The sequence below is a fragment of the Plecotus auritus genome (genome assembly GCF_963455305.1).
Source record: "Plecotus auritus genome assembly, chromosome: 9".
NCBI classification, from domain to species: Eukaryota; Metazoa; Chordata; class Mammalia; order Chiroptera; family Vespertilionidae; genus Plecotus; species Plecotus auritus.
The window spans coordinates 13,177,869-13,192,121 of record NC_137783.1 but is presented as its reverse complement, the minus strand read 5'-3'; the positions used below and the strand labels follow the sequence as shown (position 1 = coordinate 13,192,121).

General features: G+C 36.9%; 1 protein-coding gene across 2 annotated transcripts in view; it reads left to right on the top strand.

Annotated features, from left to right (window-relative positions):
- The window catches only part of MXI1 (MAX interactor 1, dimerization protein), a 77,556-nt gene extending 63,709 nt beyond the window's left edge, over positions 1-13,847 (top strand). For both annotated transcript variants that reach the window (XM_080687690.1, XM_080687691.1), the window contains exons 4-6: positions 7,365-7,479; positions 8,097-8,268; positions 12,092-13,847. In XM_080687690.1, the coding sequence (XP_080543816.1) occupies positions 7,365-7,479; positions 8,097-8,268; positions 12,092-12,255 (451 nt within the window). In that variant the 3' untranslated portion in view covers positions 12,256-13,847. The remainder of the gene's footprint in view (positions 1-7,364; positions 7,480-8,096; positions 8,269-12,091) is intronic.
- The last annotated feature ends 406 nt before the right edge of the window (positions 13,848-14,253 follow it).

Sequence of the window (14,253 nt, the reverse complement as noted above, 5' to 3'; positions counted from 1 at the left end):
GAGAAAAAAAGAAGAACTCATGGACATGTACAACAGTGTGGTTTGTGGGGGTGGAGGGGGATGGGTGGAAGTGGTAAAGGGCATAGAGAGGATAAAAGGTGCTGGAAAAAATAAAATTTAAAAATAAAATACGAGATGTCGACTCTAATCAAGAGTTAAGTTGGAGATTGTTGGTTACTCTACATGTAGTCATCTTTGGTGGTGACCTCAGCTGCACACAAAACAACCCAGTGTAGAATTCTGGCATCCATAAGCAGATCTCTAATGAATGTTGGCCTGATTATAGTCTTTAGAGGCCTCAGTATTGTTACCTCAACTTTGGTGAGCTAGAGAGTCCTAGATAAATCCACTGGAAATTGTTACCTCCTCCCCATGGTGGGCCAGTCTTTCTGTTAGTATTTGAAGACCTGAAATGAGTAAAAGAATGGATTCAGTCTTACCTAGAAGATAATTAAAATATGTGATTGGTATGAAAATCAATTATTAATTACCTGAGAAAGGGGTATGGCAAGGAAGGCCTCATGGGAGAAACAATAGTTTGACTGTGGGCTGACAAATGAGGTAGGTGCCCGCTAGTTGGACAGTGGAGAGAAAGTCATTCCAGGTAGAGAAATCAGTAAATATGAAAGCACATTTGGTTTGTGGAAGAGGTTTTCAAGAAGTGATGGGAAGTGGGGCTGGAAAGATGGTAGAGAGAAGGGTAAATTATAGATTACTACTGGCATCTTTTAAAAATCTTTACATCTAGTTCAGTGACATAATAGGGTGGAGTTCATTGTTTACTGATGATCATTGTTATTGCCTCTGAGTGGCCACTTCATCTTCCTCATATCTCTGAGATGGAAAGACTAAATAAATGTCAGCCTACACGGAATCTGTGTAGTTTGAGAAAGAATATGTCACTATTTTGTCATTAATTTGAGTACTCAATTTCTCCTCTCTCCTCCCCACCTCCCCTCTCTTCTTCACTCCTCCTCCCTGTCTAAACCTTTGAAAGTCATAATCCCAGCCATGACTCGGAAATGAGGTTCTGAGATCCAGAACTGTCATAGGGATCTACAGTAATGTGCTCTAGTAGTTTGAACATAGATTCCTGGAGGTCCTCGGATGCAGTGTGAAATAATGAAATTTGAAGTCTTTTTTTTTTTTCATCTTAAAAGTATACTTTGCATCATCTGTGCTTGATTTTATATAAAATAGTGCTTTTCTTCAAAATATTTGAGGAAAACTATGACTTCTGGAAGGCACACTATATTTAACTTTCTGGCTTTAAATACTGTCTGGCTCCCTACCTAAGAACTACTTAGATTTTATTAGCAGAAGGTGATTTTTAAAAGTCTTCCAAGAATGAGTAACATGTATCTCAGCTTTTCTGATTTTATTTTTCTGATTTTATTTATCTATATATAAATGAGTCCTTTTAGTGCTTTGATGGACAATGTGACTATGAAATAAGATATATATATATATATATATATATATATATATATATATATATATATATATATATATTAGACAATGTATATAACTTATATAATTTGAGACGTCATTATAACACTTGTTGATATTCCTCTCTGGTTATTTTACAAGATACCAGTTGAATTAAGAAGAATATTAATGAAAGCATCTGTTTTTGAAAACTGAGAAGAGGGTCCCAGATAGTCTCCTGAGTTTTTATTTTGTTGTCATCAAGCCCCATGATACCACAGTCAGGTCTAACTCTAGGAAAATGCCACTTACCAAGTTAATACCAGGGAGTTAATAGTCCGTTTATGTTTTGCAAAGGAGAAAATATATACATTGTAAGTGAAACATAATTACTATATGCCATTTTATGGGGACCACTTGTCTAAACTTTCTTAGTTCACAAACTAAATAAGCTGAATTGTAGAATATGATCATATTTGTTTTTGTAAATAAAATTCATGAGCAGCATGAGTGTGCTTGCTATCTGGATCCATTTTTAATGTCATTTTTCATAAGAAAAGGAGGCAGGCAGTTGTTTTGAAGTTTAGGAGATTTTCATAAGATTCTCAACACAGTAAACTTCAGAGAAATGTTGGAATATAAAGTGTGTAGGATAAGCATTTAGCTGATGTCATGTGCAAAAGTGTGTAGCAAGTTGGGAAACCTGGCCACAAGCCACTGCAGCTTTGAAGAATGTGGCTCAAGGGAGAACTCAAAGCCCATTGCGTAACATTCAGCAGAGAGGAAAATGCAAGTACTGTCCCTATCACTTGACTTGTTTTCCATTTTTATTTAGTTACTTGGCAAAGTCTTGGTATCCTGTAGTGGAGGAATGAAAGAGAAGTTCCAATGAAGGACCGTGCCTTCAAGGGCATCAGCCAGTGGATGGTTTGTGAGGCTGGGCAGGCTCGTTAAATTTCTTATTGTTGGGCAGAGGGATTAGAGTTTCCAGAGACGACTTGAAAAACATCATCGGATGATACTTGCAATTTTTTCCTGAAAGGGAATTCTTTCTTCTCCTTCAACACTGTTTGCTTCTTGTGGTTGATATATACCTATGCTTTAAAATATCACAGCTACTAGGAGGGGCCATTTAATAGCAAAATCATTTCCCCTCACATTCTGTGATATTTCAGTTTTGCAGTAGAGTTTACAAGGTTTGAAATCAAATGCAGCATTGGTTCCTTCAGAGAAAAATGATCCCAATCTACCAAAATAAGAGCCAAACAGACTCTAATTGTTCCTTTTCCCACAAGGGGCTTGCCCTTTTTGAAGGTGTGGGTAAATTTTGATAGGACCTTCTGTCTAACAGGGTTAGGCACTGAGAATTGCCCTTCCCCTGGGTAAAACCCACTTTTAAATGTCATTTTAAAATAGACCTCAAAGCATCTTTGAAAATAAAAGTACTTTTGTATCTCTCCATTGTCTTACCCACTCCCGCTCAGCAAGGAAACTTCAGTTTTCTCATAGGGCACTTCCTGCTGCAGTGTCTAATCCTAACTTTGCTCCCTGGTTAGCATTTACTTATTTGCCATTTGCCATATGCCATTTTATGGGGACCGCTTGTCTAAACTTTCTTAGTTCACAAACAAAATAAGCTGAATTGTAGAATATGATCATATTTGTACTTTTGTATCTCTCCATTGTTAGCTCCCTGGTTAGCATTTACCTAACTTTTCACAACACATGGATAGCATAATAAAAACTATGAAACTAAAATCTTTCCTAATTTAATTTTTGTTATGCCATCCATGTGTTGTGTAAAGTTAAGTAAATGCTAACCAGGGAGCTAAATTTTTTTCTCGGTTTTGATCAAGTCTAGTTTCATAGATTTTACAGTGTCAGGATTTTTTCTATTGGTTGCTAGTCTAGTGTTCATCAGAATAGTCAGTACAAAAGCCTTAACTTTCCCCAGCCTTCTTACCCTGCTTTGATTAAAGGTGCAGGATTGTACCTGTTAGAAATCCTTGTTGTCTGTCAGCTCTTCCACTCCTTGGGGACGTGAAAAACATCATCTTTATGATACTTGGAATTTTTTTCTCCGTGCATAAGGATTTTCAATTCAAACCAAGCTTTTTTCTTCTGTCTCTTGTCCTCTTTTCTTCCTCCAGTATCGTACAGCCCATGATTTGTCAGGCACACACAGGAGGCTCCTGAGCCACCAGTCACATGAGAATGAAGGCAAGAAAAGAAAGGACCAGATGGCATCAAAAGATACGCCTTTCTAGGTCGTTGGTGGTTAAGCTTGCAATCTGGTCACCAGCAGGGAGACTGTGGGAGAAAGGGTGGAGAGGAGCACAGCACCGTTGTAAGGGAAGAAGAATTGTGCCATGCAGTTTACAGTCACCTGGTGTCCGTCGCTCTTAGAAGTGTGCACCTAAAAGTGGCACAGAAGCAAGCACATGTGGACAACTGTGTGCAGTATTTGGATGGCAACTTTGAAAAGTGTGGCTCCCCCTTGGTTGGCTGCTATCCTGTAGCTGCCATTAACCCTTTGTCATTCTACTCTCCAAATGCTTGACTGACTGAGTTATAAATACAAAAACTGTAAGAAAGAGGACATGATTCACCTCTCATCCTTTACACTACTATCTATTTTGGAGAACCGTATTTACGAAACATAGAAAATGACATCATTGACCTTGGCGAGACATGATATCTCAGGACATGTTTTCTTGGTGTAAGCTGTGTCTCACAGTGCACTTATAATTTTGTATTTGATGGAAGGAATGGCCAGTGGTGGCTAATAACAAGTATTTGAGAGGACAGTGTGCCTTCCCTGCTCATTTAGGCAGTACTTACACCTTGACTCCCTTGGCTTGTGCATCTCCTGATGTGACTGCTCTATTGCAGATCAGCAGACTGCTGAACTTGGTTTATACTTTTTAAAAATAGAATTCTACTTCAGTTGTTTTCTCTTGAATGAAAAAAACGAAGGTATTTTTTAATTTTAGGATTCAACTTTCAATATATGAACTTGTTTCCTTTGCTCTTTTAATTCCCTTGAAAATCCTTGCTTTTTCATAGACAAATTCAATATCCCTAAAGTCCAAAGTCAAGTTTCAACCTTTTATAAGTTTACCTCCTCCAATTACAATCTCTCGTTTTATTCAGTTTCTGTTGCCCTTGCTATCTGTATGACTTATTTCATTATGAACCAAATGAAACAAAACAATATATTTTGTTCTGTAGTCTAGATTTTACACTCTGAAAAGTTTACATTTCTTTTTTTACGTCTCCCACTCAAGCAAGTGTCCGGATTATTGCTGATTATACAAAAGTCACGTAATAAATATACAACCGAATGATTAAAAAAGAGATAGAAAACATAAACATCTTAATATTAGTGGATTTCTGCCCAGATTTTAATATGACTTTACTTATGTCTCATAAAATAGAACATTGACCCACCCATTTTTCCCCTTGATGTAAAGAATCATTCTGAAGTTATTTTTCCAATATGTACACTGAATTTCTAAGATATTTCCTATATGTACATTGAATTTCTTGTTTAAAGGACTTTAAACAAAATTGGCAAGTTATTCTTATGGCAACATCATTGTTCACTTCACTGGTCAGCTGCTTCGCAAACTTATTTACGTGATTAATTCAGAGCTCCCTGTTGGGAGCCTCTAGTTAATGGTGAAAGAACCACCAGTCTCTCCAGCGTCGTTCCGTGCGTGCAGTTGTTAGGCCTGTGCTCTAATGATCCCAATGAAGAGTTTAAATGCCTTTTTTTTTTTTTTTTACTGTGGATTTTGTTTTGTTTTTAGTCTGCTCAGCAAGAGCACTCTGTGATCATGTTAAAGACCTCACCTATGAGGTTTTCCAGTTAAAAATGAAAATTTTATAAAGGCTCTGTGATTTGGGGAGAGAGTGACTTTTTAATTATTAAATCACATTAAGGGGAATCCATTGATTTAGGGAAAATAAAAAAAAGTATTTTATCCACATCAGGTATGCCAGGTTTCAGCCTGGAACTAATTTATTAGATTTGAGTTATTGAACTCAGGAGAGAGATTTGGAATGGAAATACTAACAGACCTTCCTAGCTGGGCTAGTGGGTATTGGAAGAATCTTAACAATTCATCAGCCAAGTCTCTGACCTTACTACCTTTAATCATCCTTGCTTGCCTACCCCTTTTTCGGATTTGCTAGCATTTGGAATTTCACTTGACGATTATTTCATGTATATTAAGACAGATAAAGCATAGTTTGGTGATAAACCAATTTTGGCCTTCTTTGAGGAGAAAATGGAAGATGTGTTTTGTTCCTGGTACAGTTGAGACAGTTGCTGCTAAATGTTCAATTATAGCTCTTTAAGGAATAGGGGTAAACCATGAACACATTTGTGAATTTTCTTTCCAGATAAATAAATGATTAACTGCTGAATTACATTATGCCTTATGAAACACAGGATCAAAGATGTGGACTAGTATTATTTTAGAGTGGAAATATGTACCCAGAACTCCCATCATAGTAATCATAGTTCCTTTATGGTACAGGGAAGGTAAATCCATAAGGTTGTCTGCTAGCATTTCCAGGAGAAATATCCTCTAATTTGCCCACATGGGATAGGTGGATTAAAGAATGCAAATGACTTTTAATATATTTTATTGATTTTTTTACAGAGAGGAAGGAAGAGGGATAGTCAGAAACATCGATGAGAGAGAAACATCGATCAGCTGCCTCCTGCACACCTCCTACTGGGGATGTGCCCACAACCAAGTTACATGCCCTTGACCGGAATCGAACCTGGGACCTTTCAGTCCTCAGGCCGACGCTCTATCCACTGAGCCAAACCGGTTTTGGCGCAAATGACTTTCAGTAAAGAATTTTTCACCGGGCTTTTCCCCATGTATAGAACATTGCAGGTGGGCAGTAAGAGAAGAGGGAGAGAGACAGAAATAAAATGAAAAACTAATGAGTGCCCTGCCAGTGTGTCTCAGCAGTTAAGCATCGATCCAGAAACCAAGAGGTCGCCAGTTTGATTCCCAGTCGCGGCACATGCCTGGGTTGTGGGCTTGATCCCCAGGAGGGAACGTGCAGGAGGCAGCCGATTGATGATCTTCTCTCATCGATGTTTCTCTCTCTCTATCCCTCTCCATTCCTCTCTCTCTAAAAATCAATAAAATCATACTTTAAAAAAGATTATCTTTAAAAAACAACTAATGAGCTGGTATGCTTAGATATTAGGAAGCAAGGAACTGTTTTATAGGTTGTGGTTTCAGTGGTTAGAATTGACCACAGAGCCATATATTTTGCCTAATCCTATCCTAGCTGGTCACAGAATTTTGCTGTTTCTATTGTGTTGGATCATATGAAGTTGTTTTTATAATTGAGAAATGGTTGAATAGCAGAAATTTTATATGGTTCAACATGACACATAATAATATATAACACTGTAGGACAGCTGTGCGTGTGTGTGTGTAAGGTGGAAGGGAGGATATGGAAATCTATGAGCATTTTATAAGTCCTTGTGTTACCCCAGCTGAAAACCCCTATTTTAGCCTTCAGTTTTAGCTATTCAGCATCAAATACAGTTGCCCTAGTATGCTTTCCCTACTTCCACATTACATTAATACATAGTTTTAGATAGTATGTTAGATTAATACATACATTAATAGATAGTTTATGGGGCAGGCTAAAATGAAATAATCTCTGACAGAGATTACCATTGGGGATAATAATATGAAGTGGCCAGTTGCTGTAGAGTACAACAGAAATGACAGGTTGAAAATCACTAAGCATACCTGCACTTGCATATATGGAAGTAGGGGTGTAACATGGTTATAGACTGAATAATGTACAAATTATTATTTGTCTAAAAATAGGTTTTAGGATATTTCTAGTAGAATATTCAGACTGTGCTTATTTGACTTTTCTGTCTTTCTTAGACGAGCTCATCTGCGTCTATGTTTAGAACGCTTAAAAGTTCTGATTCCACTGGGACCAGACTGCACCAGGCACACAACACTTGGTTTGCTCAACAAAGCCAAAGCACACATCAAGGTGAGAACCTTTACTTTCATATTTGCACATGATTCTCTTGGTCCTGGTTTTATTAGAAGCAATGATTCCTATTCATATACACCAACTAGCTCACCATGCCCTCCTTAGTAACTGAATCAAGAGAAATCTAAAATTTTATCAGCTAATCTGATGGGAAGGAGCAACATAACCTGATTAAAATAATTGTTTGACAGCATGGCCGTTTGAAGAGCTGGGAATACTTAGGAAAATAATAACTCTGGTGATACCCAGAACGAAGGCAGTTGTGCCCTCTGGTGGAGATGACTTCATTTGACTCTGTCTCTCAGTATTTTTCCATCAGACTACACTGCAGAGCAAGTTTCTCTTTCGTGGAGATAACTTACAGACTTTGAGAATTACATACTGTTCTAGTAAATGTGGTATGCATTATACACACACCCCCAAAAAGTAAGGAAATAACGATTTTTGTTGTACTTACGTGTTTTAACACACACACACACACACACACACACACACACACACACACACGTATTTGTAGTATATTCATTCATGTCTAACAAATCTTTTGAGATGTTAGGTAAAAATCAGTTTTACTGTTTGTACTGGATTATACACAAACTTAAATATCATTTTAGAAACTTGAAGAAGCTGAAAGGAAGAGCCAACACCAGCTAGAAAACTTGGAAAGAGAACAGAGATTTTTAAAGCGGCGACTGGAACAGCTGCAGGGTCCTCAGGAGATGGAACGAATACGAATGGACAGCATCGGATCAACTATTTCTTCAGATCGCTCTGATTCAGAGCGAGGTAAGCAGTGTGCTACCTCCCTAATGAAATACTAAGAATCCCTGTATCTGGATTTAGGGAACATAGGTTGGGAGGCACTGTATTTGCTTTTTACTCTTTGGCCAACATTGTAATATTCTAGATTTTAGGCAATCACAACGTTGTCTAGTAATGCCCATGTGAACTATAGAACTTCTTTTTTGATTATATATGTATTTTTAATTTTCTACTTTGAAACAGTTTTAGACTTAGAGAAACGTTTTCTGTAGAAAATTACAGAGTTCTCATATACCCTTTACCTAGGTTTCCCTAACGTTAACATCTTTATATAACCATAATGCAGTTATCAACACCAGGAAATTAACATTCATGCAATACTGTTAATCTATAGGCCTTATTCAAATTTTACCAGTTTTCCTACTCATGTTCTTGGTCTGATACTGGATCCAATGCAGGATTCTACATTGCATTACATAGTTCTTCAGTATTTCTTTCATGACCATGACACTTCTGAAAAATATTGGCTCATTATTTTATATAGTGTTGCTCACTTTGCGTTTTCTCATGTTTTTCTATTAATAGATCGAAGTTATACATTTGGGGGAAGAAATATCAGAGAAGTGATAGTATGCCTTTCTCAATTTATTGTATCAAGAAGATACATGATGTTGACATGTCTTATTACTGGTGATATTAATTTTTATACCTGTATTTTAAAATGCCATATCCGTCATTTCTCTTTCCATCTATCCCAGAACATTTGTCTCTGGCAGAATTTAAGAAGAAAAATCAACCAAAAAGAAATTATTTGAATTTTACTGATCTACTCATCTGTAGCTCTTACTACATCAGAACTCACACCACAGTAAAGGATCCCAGAGGTAAACTCTGGTGATTTTAAACTTTACATTTGGGAAAATTGAGCTCATGAGATTCTTGAGATTGCTAAACAAATTTTTGCAAGATTTCTTGTTTTGACTTTATATTATGGAAAATTTCAAACATATACAAAAGTAGAATAGAGTAATGAACTCTCATGTACCTAACACCCAGTTGGAACAGCTGTCAACATTCTGTCATTCTTGTTTCATCTGTTCGCCCACTGTCACCCGCACTCTCACCCTCACCATTTTCTTTTGAATGTTTGAAATCAATCCCAGAGGACATTATCATGTTTTCTGTAAATACTTCAGTATGTATCTTTAAAAAAATAGGACTTTAAAAAGTATGATTATATTATTATAATGTCCCATAAAATTAATAAAATCAGATGCTCTTATTCAGTGCCATAATAGATATTTCTCAAAAATGTCATTTTACCTTTGGTATGTTTGAATTAGAATCCAAAGTCCACATAGTATTTGTTTGTGGACTTTTAAGATACTTTTCATCTATAAAATTTTCCCTTCCCCACTTTTTCCCCCCAGTACCATTTATTTATTATAGAAACAGGATGGGCCGTTTTTCTTATAGAATTTCCCACATTTTTTATTTGGATGTTTGTCTTCATGGTGTCACTTAACAGTACCTCTTATTTCCTGTAAACTAGTTGGTAGATCTTGTGGGGTTGATTAAATTCAGGTTCCTTTTGGGTTTTTTTGAGGCAAGAATACTTCATAGGTGGTGCTGTGCACTTCTTGGTACATCAATATTGTGTCCAGTTGTCTCACTCTAGTGAAAACATTGGTTAGTGGGTTCAGGTATTGTCATCTTGATACTTTTATGTGAATGTTTCAGTCTTTCACTTAATAGTTTTAGCAATCATTATTGCCCCGATATCATTGGATGTTACAAAATAGTGATTTTCTAATTTTATCATTCTTCTGATGTTTAACTTTTCCTTCTATAAGGAAGAACATTTCCTTTAGTTTATGGTTACTCTGAAATAAAGTCCATACAGGGAATATGGGATGTTTGTTTTTGTTTTATCAATTTTCTGAATAAGTTGGTGCCTTGGTAACCTCCAGAAGTAATAGGGCTTTTTGTTTTGCTATTTTTTCTATGTTATGAACTCATGTTTTCATGTATTGAATGTGTTCAAGTCCATTGTAGTCATTCTTTTTCTTTTTAATACTCAAATTTCCTATATTCTGTAGGAGCCTTTTAACCTGTTTTTTTTTTTTTTTATCCCTTTTAACACAGTAGGAGTCCTTAGGTTTGTTGTTTTTCTTATGTAAAAGTTTGTTTTTATGTGGCACTCAATTTTGAAGAACAAAAATTTACTAGGGCAAACAGCAAGAACCTCTAGGACATGCTACATTTATAAGTGACCGTGAGGTATAGCAGAAATACTCTTGAATTAGGAGGCAGACCTTGATCCTAGTCTTTTTTTCTAACGCTTACACACTGTGATCTGTCAGGTCTTCATGCTTTAACTGCTCTTCCTGATGTTATCTCCTCCTTGTACCTACCCACTTCCAAATTTTAGAGGTTGTATCTTCATCATTATAGTTCTCATTTTTTAGTACCCCCAGCATATTAGTTGCCTTATCTAGTATTCTTGTTCTTATCTGACAGCCCTCTTTCCCAGTAACTTTTAGTAACAATCTCTATTCCATTTGGCTAGAGCATGTCTCATTTTACTTTGAGTTCAGCATGCTTTGTTAGATAGGGTGTCTTCATTTTATTTCCCAATTGGAGGTTGAATGCATGTTCTGTGATACTAGGAAACACTAAATAGCCTGTGAAGCATTGTGGGTATGAAACAAATAGTTATGGATTCATAGGATTATTTGGACAGCTTGTTTGGACAGCTGCCTGCATTTTAAAAACAGATCTCTAAAACTTTTGAAGCAACAAACCCTTTTGAAAATTATACTCTTTGAACTAACTTACTCTGTCTTCTTGGGCTCAGCAAGAATCCACTTTCCCTAAAGCAATTGTGATCAGTGTGAACCCTTAAAGTCAGTGCCAAATGTGAAACATTAGGCTTTGAGTTTGTTTTAAGAGAACTGAAGAACCTTGAGTTCATTCTAGCTATTATGGGAGAAAACAGCTTTTCAACTGCCTTTTATTTTTTAAAATGTGTATTGCTTTTTATATATTATTGGTGATTGTATATGTAGTACTTAACAATTGAGATATCTACCGATAGCTGGGTAATATGTATTTAGACTTTTTTCCATCAAATTTGATTTTTGAAGTTAAATACCACCACTGAAATGCCTTTACTATAATCTTTACTATAGAACTCACTATAATCCAGAGGCTTTAAGCATCAGTCCTTCATTTCAAGCTATATTTGATGCAAGAAAATTAAATTGGAAGACAAATCCCATAGTCTGCTTTATAATGACAGGCTTATTTTGGTTACTGAATAGTCAAATATCTTTATGATGAATCTTAGAAGTCTGAAGCACTGTTGGTAGAATGATACTACCAAACGCCTGCGCGGATAAATTTTCTAGTTTGTCTATATTAAGTTTATGCTCTCCTCCCCCCACCCCCCTTAAAGCAACTCTGATTAATAAACAGACTGAGAATTAGTTTCTAGTTTAATGCAAAACAGATGTTGTTAAACCATTTGGGGTTGGGATCTTTTAATATTAAACACTAATTCCCAAATAGGCCAAGTGCTTTTGGTGGGAGGTCCAGACAGGCTGGCGTCAAAGGCTTTAGTAAACTTGCTGCCTAAATTGAGACCACCACTGTATACCAGACATTCCCTTTTGTAAAATATATCCATGTCTCTTCACCTTTGGTTCCTTCTGTTCTCCAGACATCACTCATAATAAACTTGTTTAACAATTATTTTATACTATAAAAAGTAATCACTTTTCCTCTGTTAGTTTTTTAAAGTGCCCATAAACTAGATTACTAACGTTCTCTTTTTCCCCTTTGGCAGAGGAGATTGAAGTGGATGTTGAAAGCACAGAGTTCTCCCATGGAGAAGTGGACAATATCAGTACCACCAGCATCAGTGACATTGATGACCACAGCAGCCTGCAGAGTATTGGGAGTGACGAGGGTTACTCCAGTGCCAGTGTCAAACTTTCGTTCACTTCCTAGAACCCAGCATGACATAACAGTGCAGGGCAAAATATTCACTGGGCCAATTCAATCCAAACAATCTCTTAAATTGGGTTCATGATGCAGTCTCCTTTAAAACTAACCTAAACAAAATCATACTTGAACAAAAGGGTCAGAAGACCTCTATTTAAGCAAATACTTAGCAAAAAGTGGGGCAGAGCCTCCCCAGCAGAACAAATATTAATATTCACTTTTGAAAATCACAATTTCTAATGGCAGCAGAAAACTTGTGTGAAATTTTCTTGACTTGATTTAGTTGATTTGAAAGGACATTGGAAATTCCATCCTCTTTTTTTCTTTCCTAGTTTGCTCATAGTGTAGACACATTTAAGGATGGTATTCTGAACCCTTCCTGAGCTTTATGGTCCTAAACACAAAATCAGATGTATAATAATGGCAAGACAAGATAATTAGGCATTAATCTTGGATAGCTACACAGCTATTAAAACTTAGCCTGGGCTAGCTTATCATGAAGCCTGGGGATGATCAATTCTTTAATTTAAAAAAAGAACGCACACATTCATTTCATGCTCTGCAAAAGGAGAGACTCCCATGAAGCCTTTTGAAAGGGATCATCATGCAGCTCAGCCATCTGTTGGATTCCATGCTAAGCAAGCCAACCTTACCCTGCATTGTTAGCACTAGGGCACCCAGCCGCCAGCTCGTTAGCCACCATGGGGCAGTTAATGCGTGACAGCCTCTCCCACACAGGGCCTGAGGTCGGACTGAGGGGCCAGAAGGAAAAAGCTCCACGTGCCTCTGTGTCTGCGTGGGCGAGAAGAGTTGTGCACGCAGATTAGCAGGCCAAGGTCTGAGCCACGGCAGCATTTTTATTTCAGATTTTGATAACTGTTTGTATGTGTTAAAAACCAAAATGACATCTTTTTAAAGCTTGTCCATAAAAACATAGATGTCTTTTATAGTGGAAAAACATGTGGGGGGAAAAATCATCTATTTTGATGCAGCATTTGATAATGATAAAACGCCTCACTCTTTATAGTGCACAAAGTGAATGAGGTCTGGGCTAGGTAGGAAAAAGGTCAGTGCTGTTTTTCTTTTCTTTTAGAATCATTACCAGCTTTTATCCATCTGATATCTATAGCAGACACACTATCATAGTTAACATAGTTAAGTTCTGGACTTGTCTCATTTTAATGTAAAGATTTGCTCCCATTTTCCTACAGGCAGACTCTCTCCTTCCTCACAGTCCCACTGTGCAGGTGCTATTGTTGCTCTTATTAATATTTTCAGAAATGTTATTTTAAGTGAAATTCCTAGCCTGCACTTTGATGTCATGTGTTCCCTTTGTCCTTCAAATTCCCAAGTTTTCTCCCTGGCCTCGCCTCTCCCTTACCCCAGGAAGCCTTCTTGGAGACCTCCTTACCCCTGGCTCTTTGAACTTTGTATACTTTAAATAATTTAACTACCCATAATTACTTTTTAAAAAGCTTTATGATTTTCATAACTTATTGCTGATTTTAATGGGTTAATTTCAGTCCTGTAGTTTTATTTTGTTTAGATAGGGCTGGGCAAAGAAAAAGACAATAAAGACAACCATATTTAGCAGTGCAGTTGAGTTGCGTGTGTAATAATTAGACTATCCTTTTAAGTAGCACTTTAACAGCTTTTACTGCTTCTACATATGAAGTGTACCATCTTGGTCATACACAAGGCCTCAGCATATACTTACTTGTTCTTGTGCTCTTCCTGTGCCTCAAAAATATTTTATCCTTGATTGTGCTGTTTGAGTGGAAGAAATTCTTTGAAGTACATGTGTGAAAAACTGCATGCCTTTAGAAGCCAATTATTAGAACTTGCTACTTCAGGTGCTGGGGACTCAAGGAAAAATATAAATTCATTTCTGTGGCCCAGGTAAATTATTTCTGGTTTCATTTTAAATTCCTCTTGGCTGGGTCAAAATGTTGCTCTTATGTTGCTTACTTTCGACTTTCCCAAGTAAGACAGTCTGAAGACTCT